The sequence below is a fragment of the Manis pentadactyla genome, chromosome 5 (assembly GCF_030020395.1).
Source record: "Manis pentadactyla isolate mManPen7 chromosome 5, mManPen7.hap1, whole genome shotgun sequence".
In the NCBI taxonomy this organism is placed as follows: Eukaryota; Metazoa; Chordata; class Mammalia; order Pholidota; family Manidae; genus Manis; species Manis pentadactyla.
This window is the reverse complement of record NC_080023.1, coordinates 130,845,929-130,870,236: the sequence shown is the minus strand read 5'-3', so window position 1 is coordinate 130,870,236 and position 24,308 is coordinate 130,845,929. Positions and strand designations below refer to the sequence as shown.

Here is a 24,308-nt window from a genome sequence, read left to right as displayed (position 1 = left end):
CTCTTTGTGTTGTCTGATTGCCACGGCTAGGACCTACAGTACTATGTTGAATAAAAGTGGTGTGAAAGTGGACATCCTTGTCTTGTTCCTGATCTTAGCAGAAAAGCTTTCAGCTTTTTGCCGTTAAGTATGATGTTAGTTGTGGGTTTGTCATATATGGCCTTTATGTTGAGGTATGTTCCCTCTGTACCAATTTTGTTGAAAGTTTTTTATCAAGAATGGATATTGAATTTTGTCATGCTTTTTCAGCATCTACTAAGATGATCATATGCTTTTCATCCTTCTTTTTCTTAATGTTGTGTATCATAATGATTGATTCATGAATATTGTACCATTGCATCCCCAGTATAAATCCTACTTGGTCATGATGGATGATCCTTGTGATGTATTTTTTAATTCAGTTTGCTAATATTTTGTTGAGGATTTTTGCGTCTATGTTTATCAGTGATAATGGTCTATAATTTTCTTTTTTGGTAGTGTTTCTTTCTGGTTTTGGTATTAGAGAGGTGCTGGCCTCATAGAATGAGTTTGGAAGTATTCTCTCCTCTTCTACCTTTTGGAATTCTTTAAGAAAGATGGGTTTAGCTCTTTTTTAAGTGTTTGGTAGAACTCAGCTTCAAAGCTATCTGGTCCTGGACTTTTGTTTTTGGGGTTTTTTAAATTGCCAGTTCAATTTCATTACTGGTAATTGGTCTGTTCAGATTTTCTGTTTCTTCCTGGGTCAGTCTTGGAAGGTTGTACTTTTCTAGGAATTTATCCATTTCTTCTAGGTTGTCCAATTTATTGGCATTTTTCACAGAATTTTCTAATAATTCTTTGTATTTCTGTGGTGTCAGTTATAACTCTTCCTTTTTCATTTCTGATTCTGTTTGTCTCCTCTCTCTTTTTTTCTTGATAAGTCTGGGTAGGGGTTTGTCTATTTTCTTTATCTTCTCTAAGAACCAGCTCTTGATTTCATTGATTTCTTTCTATTGTTTTATTCTTCTCTATTTTATTTATTTCTGCTCTGATCTTTACTATGTCCCTCCTGCTAGTAACTTTGGGTTTCATTTGTTCTTTTTTTCTAGTTTCTTTTGTTGTGAGTTTAGACTGTTTATTTGCTATTGTTCTTGTTTCTTGAGGTAAGCCTGTATTGCTGTGTACTTCCCTCTTAGAACCTCTTTTGCAGCATCCCACATATTTTGTACTGTTGTATTTTTGTTTTCATTTGTCTCCATGTATTGCTTGATTTCCTGTTGGATTTGTTCATTGATCCATTGATTATTTAGAAGCATGTTGTTTAGCCTCCATTGTGATCTGTAAAGATGCTTGATACAATTTCAATCTTTTAAATTTATTGAGGCCCTTTTTGCATCCTAATATGTGATGTATTCTGAGAAGCATTACATGTGCACTTGAGTAAAGTGTGTATCCTGTTGCTTTTCAGTGGAATTCACCAATGTGTCTTCAAAATTCTGCACCTTTCTCTTTCTCTTCTTCTGGGACTTTCATTATGCATATACTGGTATGTGTGGTGGTGTTCTACAGGTCTCTGAGGCTCTGTTCATGTTCATTTTTCTTTTTTGTCTGGATAATCTCAATTGACCTGTAATCAAATATGTTGAGTCTTTATATATCAGTCTGGATATATCCAGTCTGGATAATCTCAATTGACCTGTAATCAAATATGTTGAGTCTTTCTTCCATCTGTTTATCTCTGCTGTTGAGCTCCTGTAGTGAATTTAAATTCTGGTGGCTGTCCTTCTCAACTGCAGAATTTCTATTTGGTTCTTTTTTTCCCAATAATTTCTATATCTTTATCAGTAGTATCTATTTAGATATTATTTTCACACTTTCCTTCAGTTCTGTAGACGTGATTTCTTTTAGTTCTTTCAACATATTTAAAATAGGTATGTCTAGTAAGCCTAATATCTGGGCTTCCTCAGGGACAGTTTCTATTGACTACTTTTTTTTCCTGTGTATGGGCATACTCTCTTGTTTCTTTTCATGTCTCACATCTTACACAGAGGCTCAAGGTAAGACTGAAGTGAGAGCTGAGGCCTTTCTCAGAACTTTTCCTGAGCATACCCACAGACCTGGGCATGCAGGTGGCCATCTATATTTCCAGAAATATGTTGGAACCTTTCAAAGCTCCGTGTGGACATCTCATTCACCAGTTTTTCCTTTTATGTTATTTCGGTTAGGCTATTGCCTGCCTATTATTCATACCACCTTAGGCAGGCTTGATCTTAAACAGTTGTGTCTAATTATTTTCAACAAATGACCCTAGGGAAAAGGCTATTTGAACTGTGTCAGGTCAAATAAAGACAGTCTTGTGAGTGCAGTCTTCCACCAGTCAGGCCACATAATGACAGTTCTTTAGGAGTGGGGCTTTGAAGGAATTCTCTTTTTCTACTCTTTCCAGTTGCTGTTAGACTGCTGGTTTATAGGCTGGTGGTTATAGGCTATTGGTTTGCAAGGATATTGCAAACCTGAGGAGGAGGAAATGGGAATAGGGCAACTTAGAAGACCATAGGCATGCTGTTCTTACCAAAATTCAGTTGTTTTATTTGAATAAAATGTTTCCCAGATTGCTATAGGCCTTTGGTTAATTTCCGGAGTTTCTGAAAGTATAGTCTAGAGATGTTTTCCAGTGTGTTTCTTTTGTAGAGCAGAGAATTTTGAGAGGGCCTTATTCCACCATTTTCTCTGACATCCTTGTTCATTTGTTTTTAATTTCAAGGTTCTTTCTTTCATTTTGGAAATAGAGGAGATGGTATATTTGAAGAAAAGCAAGACCTGGATTATTTTTCAGCTGTATGACATTTTCTCTCTTAAAATTTGGGCCTCAGTTTTTCCATCTGCAGATAAAGGGTGCAGATATAGCTCCCATCTGCTCTTCAAGGCTTTGTGAACTAAATACTATTACATATGTGAAGATGCTTTGGTCCCATTTGAAGAAAAGCACTTAACTTCCTCAGTGCTTTCTGATTGTTACTTCCAGTTCTGCTTTCCACTGGGTACTGTGTTCAAGCCACTAGACCAATTGCTTCTGTTTTTCTACATCCTCCTTCTCTTTTTGAGGAAACAATGCTTATTCTCCCCATAAACATGCCAGTAATTTTAAATTGCTTTAAATTTAAAATTATTTGAAGGTGTTCAGGAAAAACTACTGTTTTTATTTGCAATTTGACTGGAAATTATGATTATTTTACACATGTACAGTATATTTTAATGTAATCCTGAATGTAATTATTAGAAGTTTTTATATATTACAAATAATACTAGAAATATTTTGAAATGTCTAACAGGCCTTTGTAGGCACACCCCTCTCTCTCTTTTACTCTTTTGTCGAGGACTTCCGTAGCTCCATTAAATCCAAGCTTCTCTTTGAAAAGTGGTTAGTACTTACAGCTCTTAAAAAAAACTGTGTTGTGACTATAATGGGGTATGTGGGGGGGACTTGATAATAGGAGGAGTCTAGTAACCATAATGTTGTTCAAGTAATTGTACATTAACAATATTAAAATAATAAAATAAACTGTGTTAAAATATAGATACCATAAAATTTGCCATTTTAATTGTGTTTAGATGTATAGTTCAACAGCATTTTATATTTACATAGTTGTGCAATATATGCATCTTTTTTCTTAAAATATAGATCCCATAGTTTCTGGACAACATTTGCTTTGTGAACCCCATTGTTGTTAAAATTAAATAGTATGGACTGTGCTGTTTTTCACTTATTCACTTTGTAGGAAGCTGTTTTATAAGATGTGGTCATGCTCCCTCATTTCATTTCTGAAAACACCCTAGTTGTTCATGCACAATATGTTTAACTCACATCTCTCTTGGTGTTGCAGGTTGCAGTGCAGGCAGGAATTAACTTGGGGCCAGAGATGTCAAGAGGACTATATCAACCAGCCACAATCTTTATGGGCCGCCAAATGTCAGCCATCTCAAGCACTGGAGATTCCAGTACAGAGCAGAAATCTCCCCAGCCCACAAAGAACTTTTCAATTCCCAACTCACATGCACACCGACAGACAGCCCAGGCCAGTAATATGACAGACAGCTATGTAATACAAACTAATAGTGACACACAGTGCTTACATACGTCTGACAAAATAGATGGAAAGTTATCTCTTCAGATTGGCGAGAAGACGCCAGTCTCAGCTAGCACATGGTCTGAGCGGGGACAAACTCATTGCCTGGAGATAGGAGGCAACACACGTCCCGACAAGAGGAGTTTATCTGAAGGCAAAAAGTCTGCTGAACTCCATTCCCCATTACAGGAAATATTAAGTCCAGAGAACAGAACCACTGATTTAAAATGTGACAGTTCCAGAAGATCAGAAGGATCAGTGGAAGAAATACTGACACAGGAACATATTGAAGTCAAGGAAGAAAGAGCTAGACCACCAGTCTCTCTCATATCAGTGTCAGAATGTTGTGCATCTGAAAGTAAGTGTTCTCGAGAGAAGAATTCTGCTTCGGAATGTTTCTCAGGTGGGTTGAGAGGCTGAAATTATTTGCTGATTTTTGTTGGTATTTAAAATAGTTTTCTGCATGGTAGTGGTCTTCTGTAGGAAGAAAATATACTCTCTAGTTTTATCTCTTTGTCAAAAAACCAAAGTAGTGACTTTGCCAACAAATTCCATTCTAATGAGTTCTTAAATGTGTACATGGAAATATTTTGGCAAACAAATTCTCTGATTTTGAAAACCACGGTAACATTTTAAAAATACTTTTGATAAGTTTTTAAGTATTGTAATTTCTGTGGATTGTTTCTACATGCTTTTAGCTCTGTGAGGTAGAAAATCTTACCTCACTTCTCCCTGAAGTTAGTGATCAGTAATCTATTCACATCTCCTCTTATAGATCATCTTCCTTACTGGGACCCAAAGTTACAGAAACCCTTCAGAAAAATTCACGGGGAGCAGGAAGAGGAAAGTTTGAGCAGCAGCAGTGACCTCACAGTTTCTGTAAGTGAAGATGATCTGATTTTAAGGAGTCCGGAACCACAGCCAAATCCGAGTGACAAGATGGAGGGAGAAGATGGAATAGAGGCCTTAAAATTAATCCACTCTGAGCAAGAAGGCGCTACCCTACTCACTGAAAAACATAATTGTATTTTGCAAACCCTAAGCTCTCCTGATACAAAAAAGGAATCCTCCACTAACTCACCAAGAAGAAAGTAAGCCATTCAATTTTTTCTTCCTGTTCTCTTTTTAATTATATACATTTTTAGCAACCATTCCACTGGGAATGTATTACTGAACACTCAGCCATGAATGTGTCAGTTCCTAAAGTCTCATAAATAGTCTTTTGGATAAGGTCAAATTTTCTTTCTTTTCTTTTTCTTACAAAACAGCTTTAAAAGTCTGAATGTCATTGAATCATGGTGATAGGTGGTTTATAATTATATCCAAACAATCCATGGTTAATTCATAAATCATTCCTTCACCTACTACTCTCCAGCCTTTAGAAAATAAATCATTTAGAAGTTGTGGTAGCAATGAAGGTGGCAAACAGTTTAACTTACTAGGAATTCAGCTTCAGAGACTAGGAATTTTATATCTAAATAATTTGCTAATCCTTATATACCTTGCCATAGTTTCATTTTTGTCTTACAAATATATATGAGTTAATAAGTTCTTCTAAGTGTGTATCTAAGCCAGTTTTCCTTTTATGAATGTAAATATGAGGACATTGGAATCTTTAAAGTTATATAGGAACATCAGTGTTATACATTTTGAGCACTTATCATATGCCACTCATAAAAGCTAACATGATTTCTTACTGTTTGGTGGAAATAGTAGGCAAGCCTATGTAGGAACTAGTTCTGCAACAGAAAATAATGCTGCTGGCACCACGTCTCTTCTCGGGGTAGAAAGAACCTAAGGTAGATCCCACCTTTTAAAGATGAGGAAACACACAGGCTATTGGGCAGATTCTCTGGACAGCCTGCCTCTCCAACTTCCATGCCAACCCTGGAACTTGCTTTTGCACTGTGATGAAACACTTCTTTGGACAAGCCCCGAAACAATAAAGAGCCAAGTGAGCATTCTTGTCTGAGGGTGTATGTCTCTTTTAGAGCAACGTTGTACCTTTAAGATATTTTGTCTTACCATTCATTATCAACTTTTGGCAGAAAGGTTAATTTGTAGTCTGATTGACTCCAAACTGATGTTCAAGAAATACTTATTAAGAGCAAAGTACTTGCACTGTGGCTGGAGAAACCAACATTGTTTCCTTCCCTTGGGAAATTTGACTTATTGCAGAGGCAAGCCAAATGGATTTTTCTAGTAATAATACTTCTCTCTCACCAAAGAGGTACAGGTATTACATACTACATCATCAGAAACTTTATTATTGAAGATAGGTTTACCATATATTAGGTTTTGTGTATGCAGGCTTCTTTGTGTAGAAGTTCATTGGACAAGTCAGTACTTGTTAAGCTAATTGGGGGATGAGTGTACTGATGCAGGACTCAGTCTTCTGAGATAAAAGAAGTTGAGTATGTGTGCAGAACTAAGAATGTTCTATCTTCTGTTCTTGTATATGAATGACTTCCTGTGACCTTAAAGCCAACCTCCTTAGAATTTTTGGATATACCTTTCCAAAATTTATTGGAAAATATGGGCATTTGGGAAATTTAAAAATATGTGCCTTAAAAGAATGCCCCAGAATGAAAGGTCAGTTGGCAATGCTTGTTTTCTGTGTCTGTGCTCTCACGCTTGAGCCTGTTGATTTTCTGTGGTGAAAGTGCTCCCCAGGAACAGGTTGAAGGTGGTTTTAAATGATGCTGCTTAACCTGCTGACATCCCCACTGCTTTTGAGGCCCTGCTTCCTTTTATTTATTCTTTAGCATGAGCTCCTCTTTACTCTGAGGGCCAATTATTAACCTGAGGCTATAACATCATATTTAGAGCTAACACTGTGACCTCAAAGGTTCATTATCTTGGTTTGCTTTAGGGTCTTTTGGGGGTCCTGGAAAAAAGTCACTTGAATAAATTTCAGTTAACAAAGATGAAGATATGGGACAAAGGAAAACACATAGAAAGATATGAAGGAGAATGGAAGCTCTGATTTGATGATGGTGACAGTGAGGATGATAGCTATCATGTTTTAGCACCTCTATGTGCAAAACAAGTTGCCAGACTTGCACATAACACTTGGTCTTAAGATTCCTGGCAGGAAAAGTAAAAAGAGAAGTGCAGTATGGCGGATAGTTTCCATCTGAAGAGAAAAATGAAGCCAATGGTTACTTTTTATGTTTTTTTTTTATTTTGTTTAAAAAACTTTTTTAACAACTTTATTGAAACGTAGTTCACATACCATACAATACACCTATTTAAAGTATGCAATTAAGTGGTTTGTGGTATATTTTACATATATAAATCACAATATTTTATATATATATAATACAATATTTTATGTTAACATAAAATTTGCCATTTTTAAGCATGATTTAGTGACATAATTACATTCATAGTATTGTGCAACTATCACTGCTATTTCCAAAAGCTTTTCATCATCGCAAATATAAACTCTCTAACCATTAAGCAATAACTCTCCATTCTTCCCTTCCCCCAGTCCCAGGTAAAAGAGAGGGAAAGGGGTCTGAAGGAAATTAGGTCTGGAGGAAGAGTGCTAAAGGAATGCAGACGCAGAGAACCCAGAGGGCCTGGGAGAGCAGAGCAGAGGGTCTGACAGAGGATCCTTGAGGAGGACTTGTTGGGGTAAAGGTTTAAAATGCTGCCTGGGGCACAGTTGAGAAAGGCCTTGAATATCATGTATAGTGACTTCAGGTTAATGAATTTAGGGTTCATTCTCAATTTGCAGAACTGTTGAAGGTTATTTTAAGAGGGGTAATGTAAGAGAATGGTGAGTAACTTGATTTATAAGAATTAATCTGACATGATTAGTTTCATCAGAAACCAATTCTGGTGGGCGGAATTCCAAGATGGGCCTGAGAGTCCTACCCCCCAGTGTACACTCTGTACAATTCCCTCACCTTAAGTGCAGACAGGGTTGGGTTTCCCTCCTATGATTAGTCTACGTTACTGATGAGATGAGGGATTTTGCAGATATAATGAAAGTCCCAAATCGGTTGACTTTCAGCTAATCAAAGGGAATTATCCAGAGGTCTAACCTAAATAGATCTTATTTTAAAAGGGTCAGAGCCATTACTGAAGTCAGAGATATTCAAAGCAGCTGATATACTCCCCTGGTCATCCTGAAGAAGCAAATTGCCACCATGTAGAGAAGGTTGCATGGCAGGAAATGGTGTGCAACCTCTAGAAGCTGAGGTCCTCAGTCCTGTAATCACAAGAAGTGACTTTCCCAACAACCATTGAGCTTGGAAGAGGACCAAGAGCCTTAGATGAGATGCATCCCTGCTGATACCTTGGTTTCAGCTTGGTGAGACTCTGAGAAGAGGACCCCACTAACCCATACCTGGACCCCTTACCCATGGGAACTGTGAGATAAATTTGTGTCAAGTGCTAAATTTGTGGTAATTTTTAATGCAGCAGTAGAAAATTAATACAATCCAATTGAAGAATTGCAATCAAGGATTGTATTTTTTCATGGACTGTATGGGTAGAGGTCACTATATATGGTGACCCAAACCAAGCTGAATCAGATGTATTCAGGGTTCAGTGTGGGAACACATGGTGACAAGGTGGCAAGGTGAGCAGCCCAACAGCCAAGGTAACTGTGCCTTCCCTTTCCCTATTACCTCAGCATCTGAGCAAATTCATTTTCACACATGGCCACATGCACATAAACAGGGATGGAATGTGGTAGACCTGTAGGCACGTAGAAAAGTGAGTATGCACAGCTGCATTAACCAACCAGCAGTTTCTCATGCAAACATGATTTCTCTAGTTCCTTCTGTAGTAATGATGTAAGGTATTGAGGGATTTTTTGGTTTTGTTTTTTATGATGCCTAATCTCATATATCCACCTTTACAATATCATACATAATAGTTTTACTGCCTAAAAATTCCCTGTGCTCCATCTACTCATCTCTCTCTCCTCCCCTGCACCTGAACCCCTGGTAACTACCAATCTTTTTATTGTTTCTATAGTTTTTCTTTTTCTAGAATGTCATATACTTGGAATCATACAGTATGTAGCCTTTTCAGATTGGCTTCTTTCACTAAGCAGTATACATTATAGATTCCTTCCTGCCTTTTCATAGCTTGATAGCTCATTTCCTTTTACTGCTGAATATTTCATTATCTGAATATATCACAGTTTATTTGTCCATTTACCTATTGAAGGACATCTTTGTGGTTTCCACATTTTGGTAATATGAATAAAGCTGCCATAGACATGTCTGTCTAGGGTTTTGTATGGGTGTAAATTTTCAATTCATTTGGGTATAGACTGAAGAGTGCAGTTGCTGGATTGTGTGGTAAGACTGTTTAGCCAAGGAAGTGCCAAACTATCTTCCAAAGTGGCTGTACCATTTTTGCATTTGTACTAGCAGTGAGTGAAGGTTCTTGTTTTTCCACATCCTTGTTTATACTTGGTATTTTCATATTTTTGGATTTTAACCATTCTAATACATATGTAATGGTATCTTGTTTTAATTTGTTTTCTAATGACATATGATCTTGAGTATCTTTTCATATACTTATTTACCATTTGTATATTTTCTTTGGTTAGGTATCTGTTCAGATCTTTTGTTCATTTTTTAATTTGGTTTTTTAATTTTCTTATCACTGAATTTTAAGAGCTCTTTGTATATTTTGGACACAAGTCCTTTATCATGGGGATATTGTGCTTTGCAAATATTTTTTCCTGGGGTTTGGTTTATCCTTACATTCTCTTGTCAGAATCTTTCTCAGCAGAAATTTTTTTCTTTCTTTCTTTCTTTAAGCCACTCCTAGGGTGGCCAGCCTCAGTGGTGAATGCCGTCTTGCCACTACTGCTAAGCCAAGCCACTATCTCGAGGGCCCCAGGGGATTTTTTAGTTTAATACGGTCTGCCTTATCAATTTTGTTCTTTCTTTATGCTGTTGGCATTATATCTAAAAACTCATCACCAAATACAAGGTCACTTAGGTTTTCTATGTTTTTTTCTAGAAATATTAGAGTTTTGCAGTTTACATTTATATCTGTAATCCAGTTTGAGTTAATTTTTGTGGAAGGTGTAAGGTCCATGTCTAGATTGTTTTCTTTTAGCACAGTGATGTCTGTTTGTTCCAGTATCATCTGTTGAAAAGACTGTCCTTTCTCCTCTGAATTGTCTTTACTCTTTCATAAAAGAATAGTTGATGATATTTGCATGGGTCTGTTCCTGGGCTTTGTATTCTGTCCCATTATCTATTCCTTGAATACCACATTGTCTTGATTATGCCTTTAAGTCATATAGTGTCAGTCCTCTAACTTTGCTGTTCTTCAGTGTTGTATTGGTTCCACTAGGTCTTTTGCCTTTCCTTATGTACTTTAGAATCAGTTTGTCAGTGTCCAGAAAAATTAATTCCTGGGGTTTTGATTGATATTGTATTGAATCCAAAGATCAGGTCGGGAAGGACTGACATCTTAAGAATGTTAGGTTTTATTATGTATGAAAAATGGAATATCTCTCTATTTAGATCTTTGACTTCTTTCATCAGTTTTGTAGTATTCTTCACATGGTTCTTATACATATATTATTATACTTTTTCTTAAGTACTTTTTTGATGCTAATTTAATGGTATTGTGTTTTTAATTTCAAATTCCTATTGTTCATTGCTGCTATATTAGAAAGCAGCTGGCTTTGTATATTAACCTTATATCCTGCAATATTATTGTAATCACTTATTAGCTTTAGGAAGTTTATTTTTCCTGATTCTTTGGGCTTTTCAACATAAGTGAGCATGTCATCTATGAATTCAGACAGTTCTATTTTTTTCTCAATCTATATGCCTTTCATTTATTTTTCTTGTCTTATTGCATTAGATAGGACTTCCAGTACAATGTTGAATAGGCATGGTGAAAGGGAACATCCTTGCTTTGTTCTTTATCTTATGGGGAAAGCATCTATTTTTTCTTCATTAAATATAATGTTAGCTGTAGGCATTTTGTAGATATTCTTTATCAAGTTGAGGAAGTTTCCCTCTTTTCCTAGCTTGCTGAGAGTTTTTATCATAAAAAATTTTGTCATATGCTTTTTTCTGTACCTAATGATTTGATCATTTAAATTTTCTCACTTTGTGGATGGATTTTTACATCTATGTTCATGAGAGATATAGATCTGTAGTTTTTCTTTTATTGTAGTGTCTTATCTGGTTTTAGTGTAAGAGTAATGTTTGCCTTATAGAATGAGTTTGTAGGTGTTCCCTGTGCTTCTAGCCTCTGAAAAAGATTGTAAGGAATTGATATAATTCAGTAGAATTTGCCAGTGAATCCATCTGGATCTGGCAGCTTTCTGTTTTGGAAGATTATTAATTACTGGTCCAATTTCTTTAACACATACGATTCTATTCAGATTATCTGTTTCTCTTTGTGTGAGATTTGGTAGATTGTGTCCTTCTAGGAGTTTGTCCATTTCATCTAAGTTTTCAAATTTATGAGCATAGAGTTGTTCATACTAGTCCTTTACTATCCTTTTAATGTCCATGGTATCAATAATGACGATCTCTGGTTAATTTCTGATATTTATCTTCTTTCTTTTTTTTCTTCATTAGTCTCATGCTATAGACTGAATGTTTGTTTTCCTCAAAATGTTGGAGAGCACCAAAGTTGAGACCCCAGTGCTCAGAATGACTGTATTTGGAGATAGGGCCTGTGAGGGGGTGATAAGGGCTAAACAGGGTCGTAAGGATGAGGCCCTAATCTGATAGGTACTATGTGTCCTTATAAGAAGAGGAAGAGACACCGGTGCTGTCTTTCATGACCATGTGAGAACACAGTGATAAGAAGTCTCACCAGGAACCAAATCAGCTAGCACACTGATCTTGGACTTTCCTGCCTCCAGAATTATGAAAAATAATTTGTAAGTCCCTCAATTTGTTGTATTTTGTTATGGCAGCCTGAGAAGACCAATACACCTGGTTAGAGTTTTATCCATTTTGTTGTTTTTTCTTCAAAGAAATAGCCTTTTGTTTTGTTGATTTTCCCTATTTACCTGTTTTTAATTTCATTGATTTACTCTTTTATTATTTTTCTTCTGCTTACTGTGGATTTAATTTGCTCTTCTTTGTTTCTACTTTTCTAAGATGGAAGCTTAGATTATTGATTTTAGATCTGTCTTCTGTTCATTGCATTCAATACTATAAATTTCCCTGAAAGTACTGCTTTTGCTGTATCCCACAGAGCTTGATAAGTTGTATTTTTATTTTCATCAGTTCAAAATATGATTTAATTTCTCTTGAAATTTCTTTGATACATGTCTTTTTTAGAAGTGTGTTATTTAATCTTGAATATTTTGAGGTTTCCTAACTGTCTTTCTGTAATTGATCTCTAGTTTAATTACATTGTGGTCTGAGAGCATGCATTTTATTATTTCTGTTCATTTAACTTTGTAGAGATGTGTTTTATGACCTAAAATAGGGTTTGCCTTGGCTATGTCCCACATGAACTTGAGAAGAATGAGTATTATGCCATTGTTGGAGGAAGTATCCTACAAATGTTGTTTAGATCCAGTGTCATTTAATCCATTGATTAATGGGACTGTTCATTTCAGCTATGGCACTATTCATCCTTGCTGCCTTTTGACTTGCTGGGTATGTCAGTTATTGAGAAGTGTTCAACTATAATAGTGGATTTATCTATTTCTCCTTGTAGTTCTGTCAGTTTTTGCCTATGTATTTCAATGCTCTGTTGTTGGGTGCATACACCTTAAGGATCTTTATGATATTACTAGGTGTAGTTTTTGGAGTACTTACCCTGCTTAGTTAAATTTATCCTGCTCTGAACTTCCTGGATCCATGGTTTGGTGTTTGTCATTAACTGGAAAATTCTCAGCCATTATTGATTTAAATATTTCTTCTCTTTTCTCTCTTCTCATTCTGGTATTCCCATTATTTGTATATTACATCTCTTATAATTATCACATAGTTCCTGGATATTCCGTTCCTTTCCTTTTTTTTTTTTCCATCCTTTCTCTTTACATTTCATTTGGGAGGTTTATGCTGACATAGTGTCAAGCTCACTGATTCTTTCTTCAGCTGTGTCTAGTCCATTAGTGAGCCCATCACAGGTATTCTGTTTTGAGTTTGATGCTTACTTTTTTTTGTTTTGAAATTATATAGACCATTTAAAATTAGTTATTCTTTCTAAACCCCTATAATAATCAAATTATTCTCCCTTCTACATATAGTGCCCTAATTGAAAATTCCATTCTATAATTCCATTTTGATTCAACCAGAATTTCTTGAACACCCGTTAGGCCTAAATCTCTGTACTGTGAGATATGGAATTATGGCATTTTAAAATATGGCTACAAATTCTTCAGCATTCTTTTTTCAAAAGATGGGGGTCTCTGTCTTCTTCCCTTGAATCTGTGTAGGCTTATGATTGCTTGACCAAATAAAGCATGGTAGAATTGATGCTCTATGATCTCTGAAGTTGAATTACACAAGGCCATGTGGTTTCCACCTTATTTGCAAGAATACTTGTTCTTGGAACTCTGAACAACCATGTAAAAACGTCTGATTATTCTGAGGATGCTTTGCTGAAGAAATTATGTGTAGGTGCTCTAGACCATGGTCCAGCTAAACCCATCCTTTCCTCTATTCCCGTCAAGGTGCCAGCCATGTAGATGAACCTTTCTTGGACATGCCAGACAAGTACATTTACCAGCTAAATGTCACCAAATGATCTCTGAATAACACATGAGATAGAAGACTCACACATCTAAGCCTTGCCTGATTTCCTGATCCACAAAATCACTAGATATAATAAAATAATTATTGTAAGCTACTAGGTTTTGGGGAATTTGTTATAAGTCTATAGATTACTAGTATAGGATAACTAATTTAGATAATTAGTATTGTTCATTGAACATTAGATATTTATTGAGTACTCTGTGCAGGCACTGCTCCTAGTCTTATGGCATATGGAGGGGAAGAAGATAAAATAAACGTAAACAATCTGTGTGAAAAGTATTATGACAAAGATTAAGGAGGTTAAATGTATAGAGAAGTCACAGATGCAGTTTAATGTAAGATAGTCAGGAAAGTCTCTCTTGTATGATGACATTTGATTAGAGACCTAAAATGAGTGAGTGAGTAAGCCACATTAAATTGTACCCATGCCTTCTCTATCCACTTAACCTGCTTTATTCTGTCACCTTACTTTTCACCCTCATGTATTTATCAACTTATGTTTCCTCTTTCTTTTATATCTGGGAGATGTGTGGTAATATATCTCAAGGAAAAGCACACCAGGCAACAGGAATGGCAAGTACAGAGGCCTTTGAGTGAGAGCATACTTGGTGTTTCTAGGAACAGCAAAGAAGGTAGTGCAGCTGGACCAGAGGGGAGAGGGGGAGAAGGTAGGAGGAACTGGAGTGAGAGATGTCCCTGTGGGCTGCAGCATGAAGGGTAGGCTGTAAGAAGAGCTTTGGGTTGTGCTTCAAGGGAGGTGAAGAATCACTCTGGCTGCTTAATGGAAAAAATTAACTGTAGGGGAAAGAATGGTTAGAGAGATCTGTTTGGAGAATGTTACAGTGATCCAGAAAGAGATAATAGTGCCTTAGACCAGGGTGGCAGCAGTGAGAAGTGGTCAGATTCTGGGTGTAAGCATTTGGGTGTATGTGTTTATGTGTGTGTGTATATGTCAATACACACATAATATGAGATTCACCCTCAACCTTTTTAGACTTAATTTTTTTAGAACAGTTGAGAGATAGCTGTAGAGATTTACCATATTCTGCCTGCCCCTTCATAGCCTCCCCTACTATCAGCACCACCCCCACCCCACCAAGAGTGGCAGTTTTTTATAATTGATGAACCTACACTGACACATAATAATCACCTAAAGTCTACAGTTTACATCACAGTTCATTCTTGGTGTTGTACATTCTAAGGGTTTGGACAATGCATGATGACATGTCTCCTTCCCTATAGTACTAGAAAGAGTATTTTTTAGTGCCCTAAAAATCTCCTGTGCTCTACCTAGTCATGCCTCCACCTCTACTTCCTGGTCCCCACTGATCCTTTTAAAACTTCCATAGTTTTGCCTTTTCCAGAATGTCATATTCTTGGAATTATACAATGGGTAGCCTTTTCAGATAGGTTTCTTTCACTTAGTAATATGCATTTCAGCTTCCTCCATTATTTTTGTGGTTTGATAGCTCATTTCTTTTTAGTCCTGAATAATATTCATTACCTGGAAATATCATAGTTTATTTATCCATTCACCTCTTGAAGGACATCTTGTGGCTTCCATGTTTGGGCAACTATTAATAAAGCTACTGTAGACATATGTGTGCAGATTTTCCTGCGGACATAAGTTTTCAACTCATTTGGGTAAATAATGAGTTCAATTGCTGGGTTGTATAGTAAGATTATGTTTAGCTTTGTAAGGAAGTGACTATATTCCGAAGTGACTGTTCCATTTTTGCATTTTTGCATTTGTATCAGCAGTAAATGAAAAAGCTCTTGTTTCCACAGCCTTGTTGATGTTCGGTATTTTCAGATTTTTGGATTTTAGCTAATTTAGTATGTATGGTATATCATGTTTTAATTTGCAACTTCCTAATGACATATAATGTTGAGCATTTTTCATAGACTTATTTACCTATTTCTTATTTATATGTTTTTTGGGAAGGTGTTCAGATCTTTTGCTCATTTTTAAATTGGATTGTTCATTTATTTATTGTCAAGTTTTAAGAGTTCTTTGTGTATTTTAGATACCAGTCCTTTATTAAATGTGTCTTTTGCAAAAACTTTCTCCCAGTCTGTGGCTTGTCTTCTCATTCTCTTGACATTCTCTTTTGCAGAGCATGAGTTTTTAATTTTAATGAAATCCAGCTTATAAATTATTTCTTTCATGGATCATGCATTTGGTGTTGTATTTAAAAAGTTAACTACCATACCCAAGGTCATCTAGGTTTTCTCCTATTTTATCTTCTAGGAGTTACATAGTTTTACATTTTAAATTTAGATATGTGATCCATTTTGAGTTAATTTTTGTGAAGAGTAGAAGGTCTGTGTCTAGATACATTTTTTTGCATATGGATGTCCAGGTAGTCCAGAACCATTTGTTGAAAAGTTAACATATTTTGAAGTGCACAATACAGTATTGTTGACAATAAGCACAATGTTATGTAGCATATTTCTAGAATTTTTCATCTTGAATGACTGAAATTTCATATTCATTGTACAGCAAGTCCCCATTTATCGTTCCTCCCAGCTCCTGGCAACCATCATTCTACTTTCTTCTTCTATGATTTTGACTACTTTAGATATCCTATATAAATAGAATCATTGCAGGATTTGTCCTTCTGTGACTGGCTTATTTCCTGTAGCATAATGTCCTCAAGGTTAATCCATGTTGTAGCATCTGATAGAATTTCCTTCTTCTTATGGCGGAATAATATTCTTTATACACACACACACACACACACACACACACGTGCACACACACTGCATTTTCTTTATCCATTACCTGTCTATGATATTTAGTTTGTTTCTACATTGTGGCTATTGTGAATAATGCTGTAATGAACATGAGGTGTAGCTATCACTCTGAGATACTGACTTCAATTATTTTGGGTAAACACTCAAAATAGGATTGCTGAATTATATGGTAGTTCTATTTTTATTTTTTTGAAGACTCTCCATACTGTTTTCCATAGTGACTGCAACATTTTATATTCCCATGAACTGTGCACAAGGGTTCCAGTTCCTGCACATCCGCACCAACACTTGTTATTTTGTTTTTTGTTTTTTTAATAATGAATATCCTAACAGGCATGAAATGATATTTCACTGTGGTATTAATTTGCATTTCCCTAATGATAAGTGATGTTGAATATCTTTTCATATACCTGTGGCCATTTGTACGCCTTCTTTTAAGAAATATCTAAATCCTTTTTCCATTTTTTAATCAGCCTATTTAGTTTTTTTGCACATGAATTGTAGGAGTTCTTTATACATTTGACCTTTGAAAAGCACAGGTTTTAACTGTGCAGGTCCATTTATACATTGACTTTTTTTCAATAAATACATTGGAAATGGTTTTGGAGACTTGCAACAATTTAAAAACATTTTCTTTTCTCTAGCTTATTGTATTATAAAAAGAAAGTATATTATACATATAACATACAAAATATGTGTTTATCAACTGTTTATGTTATTGGTAAGGCTTCCAGTTAACAGTAGGGTATTAGTAGTTAAATTTTTGGGGAGTCAAAAGTTATGTTTATTTTCAACTATGCAGGGGGTTGACATCCCAAATTTCTGCATTGTTCAGGGGTCAACTGTATATTTTGGATCTTAATCCCTTATTGGATATATGGTTGCCAGTATTTTCTCTCATTCTGTAGGATGCCTTTTCACTCTGTTGACTGTTTCCTTTTCTGTATAGAAACTTTTTAGTTTAATGTGGCCCCATTTGTCTAATTTTTTGCTTGTTATCTGTGTTTTTGGTGTCATATCCAAGAAATCATTGCTAAGACCAATGTCAGGCAGCTATTCCCCTTTTATTTTTTCTAGTTTTATAGTTTCAGGTCTTATATTTAAGTTTTCAATCCATTTTGAGTTGATTTTTGTGTGTGTAAGAAAAGGATCCAATTTCATTCTTTTGCATGGGGATATCCAGTTTTCCCAGCACCACTTGTTGAAGAGACTGTCTTTTCCCCATTGTGTATTCTTGAGCCAAGATCATTTGCTGGAGCTCGGTTGACTCTATATGCATAGATTTATTTCTGGGCTTTCTGCTCTGTTCCACTTGTCTGTATGTTTATAAGAGTATCATACTGTTTTGATTACTATAACTTTGTAATATATTTTGAAATCAGGAAGTGTAAATCTTCCAGTGTAAATCTTTGTTCTTTTTTCTCAGTATTACTTCAGCTATTCAGAGTCCTTTGTGGTTCCATATGAAATAGGATTTTTAAAAAAATTCTGTAAAAAAGGCCATTGGGATTTTAATAGGATTGCACTGAGTCTGTAGACCATTTTGGGTACTGTGAACATTTTAACAATATTAAGTCACCAATCCATGAACACAGGATGTCTTTTCACTTAATTGTGCCTTCTACAATTTCTTTCAGCAGTGTTATGTACTTTTCAATGTACCAGTCTTTTTCCTCCTTGGTTAAGTTTATTTCTAAGTATTTTATACTTTTTTGATGCTGTTGTCAATGAGATTGTTTTCTTAATTTCCTTTTTTTTTTAATGTTATCTGCAAGTTTTTTATTATTATTTTATTTTATTTTATTTTTTTTAGTTTTGTTATCATTAATCTACAATTACATGAAGAACATTATGTTTACTAGGCTCTCCCCTACCCCAAGTCTCCCCCAAAAACCCTATTACAGTCACTGTCCATCAGCATAGTAAGATGTTGTAGAATCACTACTTGTCTTCTCTGTGTTGCAAAGCCCTCCCCTTTCCCCCACCCCCAACATTATACATGCTAATCATATACCCCCTTTCTTCTTCCCCACCCTTATCCCTCCCTTCCCACCCATTCTCCCCATTCTCTTTCCCTTTGGTAACTGTTAGTCCATTCTCGGGTTCTCTGATTCTGCTGCTGTTTTGTCCCTTCAGTTTTTCCTTTGTTCTAATACTCCACAGATGAGTGAAATCATTTGGTATTTCTCTTTCTCTGCTTGGCTTATTTCACTGAGCATAATACCCTCTAGCTCCATCCGTGTTGTTGCAAATGGTAGGATTTGTTTTCTTCTTATGGCTGGATAATATTCCATTGTGTATATGTACCACATCTTCTTTATCCATTCATCAACTGATGGACACTTAGGTTGCTTCCATTTCTTGGCTATTGTAAATAGTGCTGCAATAAACATAGGGGTGCATCTGTCTTTTTCAAACTGGAGTGCTGCATTCTTAGGGTAAATTCCTAGAAGTGGAATTCCTGGGTCAAATGGTAAGTCTATTTTGAGCATTTTGAGGAACCTCCATACTGCTTTCCACAATGGTTGAACTAATTTACATTCCCACCAGCAGTGTAGGAGGGTTCCCTTTTCTCCACATCCTCGTCAACACTTGTTGTTGTTTGTCTTTTGGATGGAAGCCATCCTTATTGGTGTGAGGTGATATCTCATTGTGGTTTTAATTTGCATTTCTCTGATAACTAACGATGTGGAGTATCTTTTCATGTGACTGTTGGCCATCTGAATTTCTTCTTTGGAGAACTGTCAATTCAGCTCCTCTGCCATTTTTAAATTGGATTATTTGCTTTTTGTTTGTTGAGGTGTGTGAGCTCTTAATATATTTTGGATGTCAAGCCTTTATCGGATCTGTCATTTACAAATATATTCTCCCATACTGCAGGGTACCTTTTTGTTCTATTGATGGTGTCATTTGGTGTACAGAAGCTTTTCAGCTTGGTATAGTCCCACTTGTTCATTTTTGCTTTTGTTTTCCTTGCCCGGGGAGATATGTTCATGAAGAAGTCGCTAATGTTTATGCCCAAGAGATTTTTGCCTATGTTTTTTTCTAAGAGTTTTATGGTTTCATGACTTACACTCAGGTCTTTGATCCATTTTGAATTTACTTTTGTGTATGGGGTTAGACAGTGATCCAGTTTAATTCTCTTACATGTAGCTGTCTAGTTTTTCCAGCACCATCTGTTGAAGAGACTGTCATTTCCCCATTGTATGTCCATGGCTCCTTTATCAAATATTAATTGACCATATATGTTTGGGTTAATGTCTGGAGTCACTAGTCTGTTCCACTGGTCTGTGGCTCTGTTCTTGTGCCAGTACCAAATTGTCTTGATTACTGTGGCTTTGTAGTAGAGCTTGAAGTTGGGGAGTGAGATCCCCCCAACTTTATTCTTCTTTCTCAGGGTTGCTTTGGCTATTCAGGGTCTTTGGTGTTTCCATATGAATTTTTGAACTATTTGTTCCAGTTCATTGAAGAATGTTGTTGGTAATTTGATAAGGATTGCATCAAATCAGTATATTGCTTTGGGCAGGATGGCCATTTTGATGATATTAATTCTTCCTAGCCAGGAGCATGGGATAAGTTTCTATTTGTTAGTGTCCTCTTTAATTTCTCTTAAGAGTCTTATAGTTTTCAGGGTATAGGTCTTTCACTTCTTTGGTTAGGTTTATTCCTAGGTATTTTATTCTTTTTGATGCAATTGTGAATGGAATTGTTTTCCTGATTTCTCTTTCTATTGTTTCATTGTTAATGTATAGGAAAGCCACAGATTTCTGTGTGTTAATTTTGTATCCTGCGACTTTGCTGTATTCCTATATCAGTTCTAGTAGTTTTGGAGTGGAGTCTTTAGCGATTTTTATGTACAAAATCGTGTCATCTGCAAATAGTGACAGTTTAACTTCTTCTTTATCGATCTGGACTCCTTGTATTTCTTTGTTTGTCTAATTGCCGTTGCTAGGATCTCCAGTACTATGTTAAATAACAGTGGGAAGAGTGGGCATCCCTGTCTTGTTCCCGATCTCAGAGGAAAAGTTTTCAGCTTCTCGCTGTTTATGATGTTGGCTGTGGGTTTATCATATACGGACTTTATTATGTTGAGGTACTTGCCCTCTATACCCATTTTGCTGAGAGTTTTTATCATGAATGGATGTTGAATTTTGTCAAATGCTTTTACAGCATCTATGGAGATGATCATGTGGTTTTTGTCTTTCTTTTTGTTTATGTGGTGGATGATGTTGATGGATTTTCGAATGTTGTACCGTCCTTGCATCCCTAGAATGAATCCCACTTAGTCGTGGTGTATGATCCTTTTGATATATTTTTGAATTCGGTTTGCTAATATTTTATTAAGTAATTTTGCATCTACATTCATCAGGGATATTGGTCTGTAATTTTCTTTTTTGATGGGGTCTTTGCCTGGTTTTGGTATTAGGGTGATATTGGCTTCATAGAATGAGTTTGGGAGTATTCACTCCTCTTCTATTTTTTGGAAAACTTTAAGGAGAATGGGTATTATATCTTCTCTGTATGTCTGATAAAATTCTGAGATAAATCCATCTGGCCCGGGGTTTCTGTTCTTGGGTAGTTTTTTGATTACCGCTTCAATTTCTTTGCGGGTAATTGGTTTGTTTAGATTTTGTGTTTCTTCCTTGGTCAGTTTTGGAAGGTTGTATTTTTCTAGGAAGTTGTCCATTTCTTCTAGGTTTTCCAGCTTCTTAGCATATAGGTTTTCATAGTAGTCTCTAATAATTCTTTGTATTTCTGTTGGGTCCGTCATGATGTTTCCTTTCTCGTTTCTGATTCTGTTGTGTGTTGATTCTCTTTTTCTCTTAATAAGTCTGGCTAGAGGCTTATCTATTTTGTTTATTTTCTCAAAGAACCAGCTCTTGGTTTCATTGATTTTTTTCTATTGTTTTATTCTTCTCAATTTTGTTTATTTCTTCTCTGATCTTTATTATGTGCCTCCTTCTGCTGACTTTAGGCCTCACTTGTGCTTCTTTTTCCAATTTTGATAATTGTGACATTAGACTATTCATTTGGGTTTATTCTTTCTTCTTTAAATATATCTGGATTGCTATACACTTTCCTCTTAAGACTGCTTTCGCTGCGTCCCACAGAAGTTGGGGCTTTGTGTTGTTGTTCTCATTTATTTCCATATATTGCTAGTTCTCCATTTTAATTTGGTTGTTGATCCATTGACTATTTAGAAGCATGTTGTTAAGCCTCCATTTGTTTGTTAGCCTTTTTGCTTTCTTTGTACAATTTGTTTCTAGTTTTATACCTTTGTGGTCTGAAAAGTTCGTTGGTAGAATTTCAATCTTTTTGAATTTACTGAGGCTCTTTTTGTGGCCTAGTATGTGGTCTATTCTGGAGAATGTTCCATGTGCACTTGAGAAGAATGTATATCCTGTTGCTTTTGGGTGTAGAGTTCTATAGATGTCTATTAGGTCCATCTGTTCTAGTGTGTTGTTCAGTGCCTCTGTGTCCTTGCTTATTTTCTGTCTGGTGGATCTGTCCTTTGGAGTGAATGGTGTGTTGAAGTCTCCTAAAATGAATGTTTCCCCTTTTCCCCTTTTATTTCTGGTAGTATTTGTTTCACATAAGTAGGTGCCCCTGTGTTGGTCACATAGATATTTATAGTGGTTTTATCTTCTTGTTGGATTGACTACTTAATCATTGTGTAATGTCCTTCTTTGTCTCTTGTGACTTTCTTTGTTTTGAAGTCTATTTTGTCTGATACAAGTACTGCAACTCCTGCTTTTTTCTCCCTGTTAATTGCATGAAATATCTTTTTCCATCCCTTCACTTTTAGTCTGTGTATGTCTTTGGATTTAAAGTGAGTCTCTTGTAGGCAGCATATAGATGGGTCTTGCTTTTTTTATCCACTCACTGACTCTGTGTCTTTTGATTGGTGCATTCAGTCCATTTACATTTAGGGTGATTATCAATAGGTATGTACTTATTGCCATTTCAGGCTTTAGATTTGTGGTAACCAAAGGTCCAGGTTACTTTCCTTACTATCTAAGAGTCTAACTTAACTCACTTAGTATGCTGTTACAAACACAATCTAAAGCTTCTTTTCTATTTCTCCTCCTTTTTCTTCCTCCTTCATTCTTTATATATTAAGTATCAAATTCTATACATTTTGTCTATCCCTTGATTGACTTTGGGGATAGTCAATTTAATTTTGCATTTTCCTCACAATCAGCTGCTCCACCCTCCCTACCGTGGTTTTACTACCTCTGGTGACAACTATCCAACCCTAGGAACACTTCCATCTGTAGCATTCCCCCCCAAATAGACTGCAGAGATGGTTTGTGGGAGGTAAACTCTCTCAGCTTTTGCTTATCTGGAAATTGTTTAATCCCTCCTTCAAATTTAAATGATAATCTTGCTGGATAAAGTAATCTTGGTTCCAGGCCCTTCTGTTTCATGGCATTAAATACATCATGCCACTCCCTTCTGGCCTGTAAGGTTTCTGCTGAGAAGTCTGTTGTTAGTCTGATGGACTTTCCTTTGTATGTGATCTTATTTCTGCCTCTGGCTGCTTTTAACAGTCTGTCCTTATCCTTGATCTTTCCCATTTTAATTACTATGTGTCTTGGTGTTGTCTTCCTTGGGTCTCTTGTGTTGGGAGATTTGTGCAGCTCCATGGCCTGAGAGACTATCTCCTTCCCCGGATTGGGGAAGTTTTCAGCAGCTACCTCCTCAAAAATACTTTCTGTCTCTTTCTCTCTCTCTCTTCTTCTGGTATTCCTATAATGCTAATATTGTTCCCCTTGGATTGGTCACACAGTTCTCTGAATATTCTTTCATTTTTAGAGATTCTTTTTTCTCTCTGTGCCTCAGCTTCTTTGTATTCCTCTTCTCTAGTTTCTGTTTCATTTATTGTCTCCTCCACTGTATCCAACCTGCTTTTAATACCCTCCATCGTGCTCTTCAATGATTGGATCTCCGACCTGAATTCATTCCTGAGTTCTTGGATGTCTTTCCGTACCTCCATTAGAATGTTGATGATTTTTATTTTGAACTCCCTTTCAGGAAGAGTTACGAGATCCATATCATTTACATCTTTCTCGGGAGTTGTATTAATAATTTTCCTCTGGACAAGGTTCCTTTGGTGTTTCATGTTTGTATATGGCGCCCTCTAGTGTCCAGAAGCTCTATTCTGGAGCTGCGCAGCCCCTGAAGCAATGTCGGGGGTTGCAGGGGAGTGGTACTGGTACCTGGGGGGAGGAAAGAGCTGTTCCCCACCTCCTGGCTCCTGTGCCTGTCTCCACTGCCTGAGCCAGTGGGCCGGGCACACAGGTATGTTTTTGTCCCAGAGCAGGCGGATATGGATCCCTGTTTTCCACAAGCAGCTAGAATCCCAGTCTCCCCAGGAACTCTGCTTGTATTAACTTTCCAACCCGGTAGTCATGGAAGTCTCATGAAAGCACCATGAAATGTAGGTTTGTGCTCCCAGAGCAGATCTCCGGAGCTAGGTATTCAGCAGTCCCAAGCCTTCCACTCCCTCCCTGCTCCGTTTCTCTTCCTCTCGCCAGTGAGCTGGGGTGGGGGAGGGGCTTGGGTCCCGCAGAGCCACAGCTCTGGTACGTTACCCCGTTCAGTGTGGTCTGCTCTTTCCTCCATGTGTGTGCAGTCTGGCGCCATCCTCTTTCCTGTTGCTCTCTCAGGATTAGTTGTGCCAACTGTATTTTCTAATTGTATCCAGTTTTAGGAGGAAGCCTCTGTCTCTCCTCTCATGCCG

The 24,308-nt window shown here is 36.6% G+C and overlaps 1 protein-coding gene across 8 annotated transcripts in view; it reads left to right on the top strand.

Moving 5' to 3' along the window:
* KIZ (kizuna centrosomal protein) overlaps positions 1-24,308 on the top strand; it is a 146,518-nt gene that overhangs the window by 38,026 nt on the left and 84,184 nt on the right. For 7 of the 8 annotated variants that reach the window (XM_057502671.1, XM_057502668.1, XM_057502674.1 and 4 more), the window contains 2 exons: positions 3,843-4,488; positions 4,861-5,176. In XM_057502671.1, the coding sequence (XP_057358654.1) occupies positions 3,843-4,488; positions 4,861-5,176 (962 nt within the window). The remainder of the gene's footprint in view (positions 1-3,842; positions 4,489-4,860; positions 5,177-24,308) is intronic. The other variant, XM_057502669.1, reaches the window with a different exon arrangement.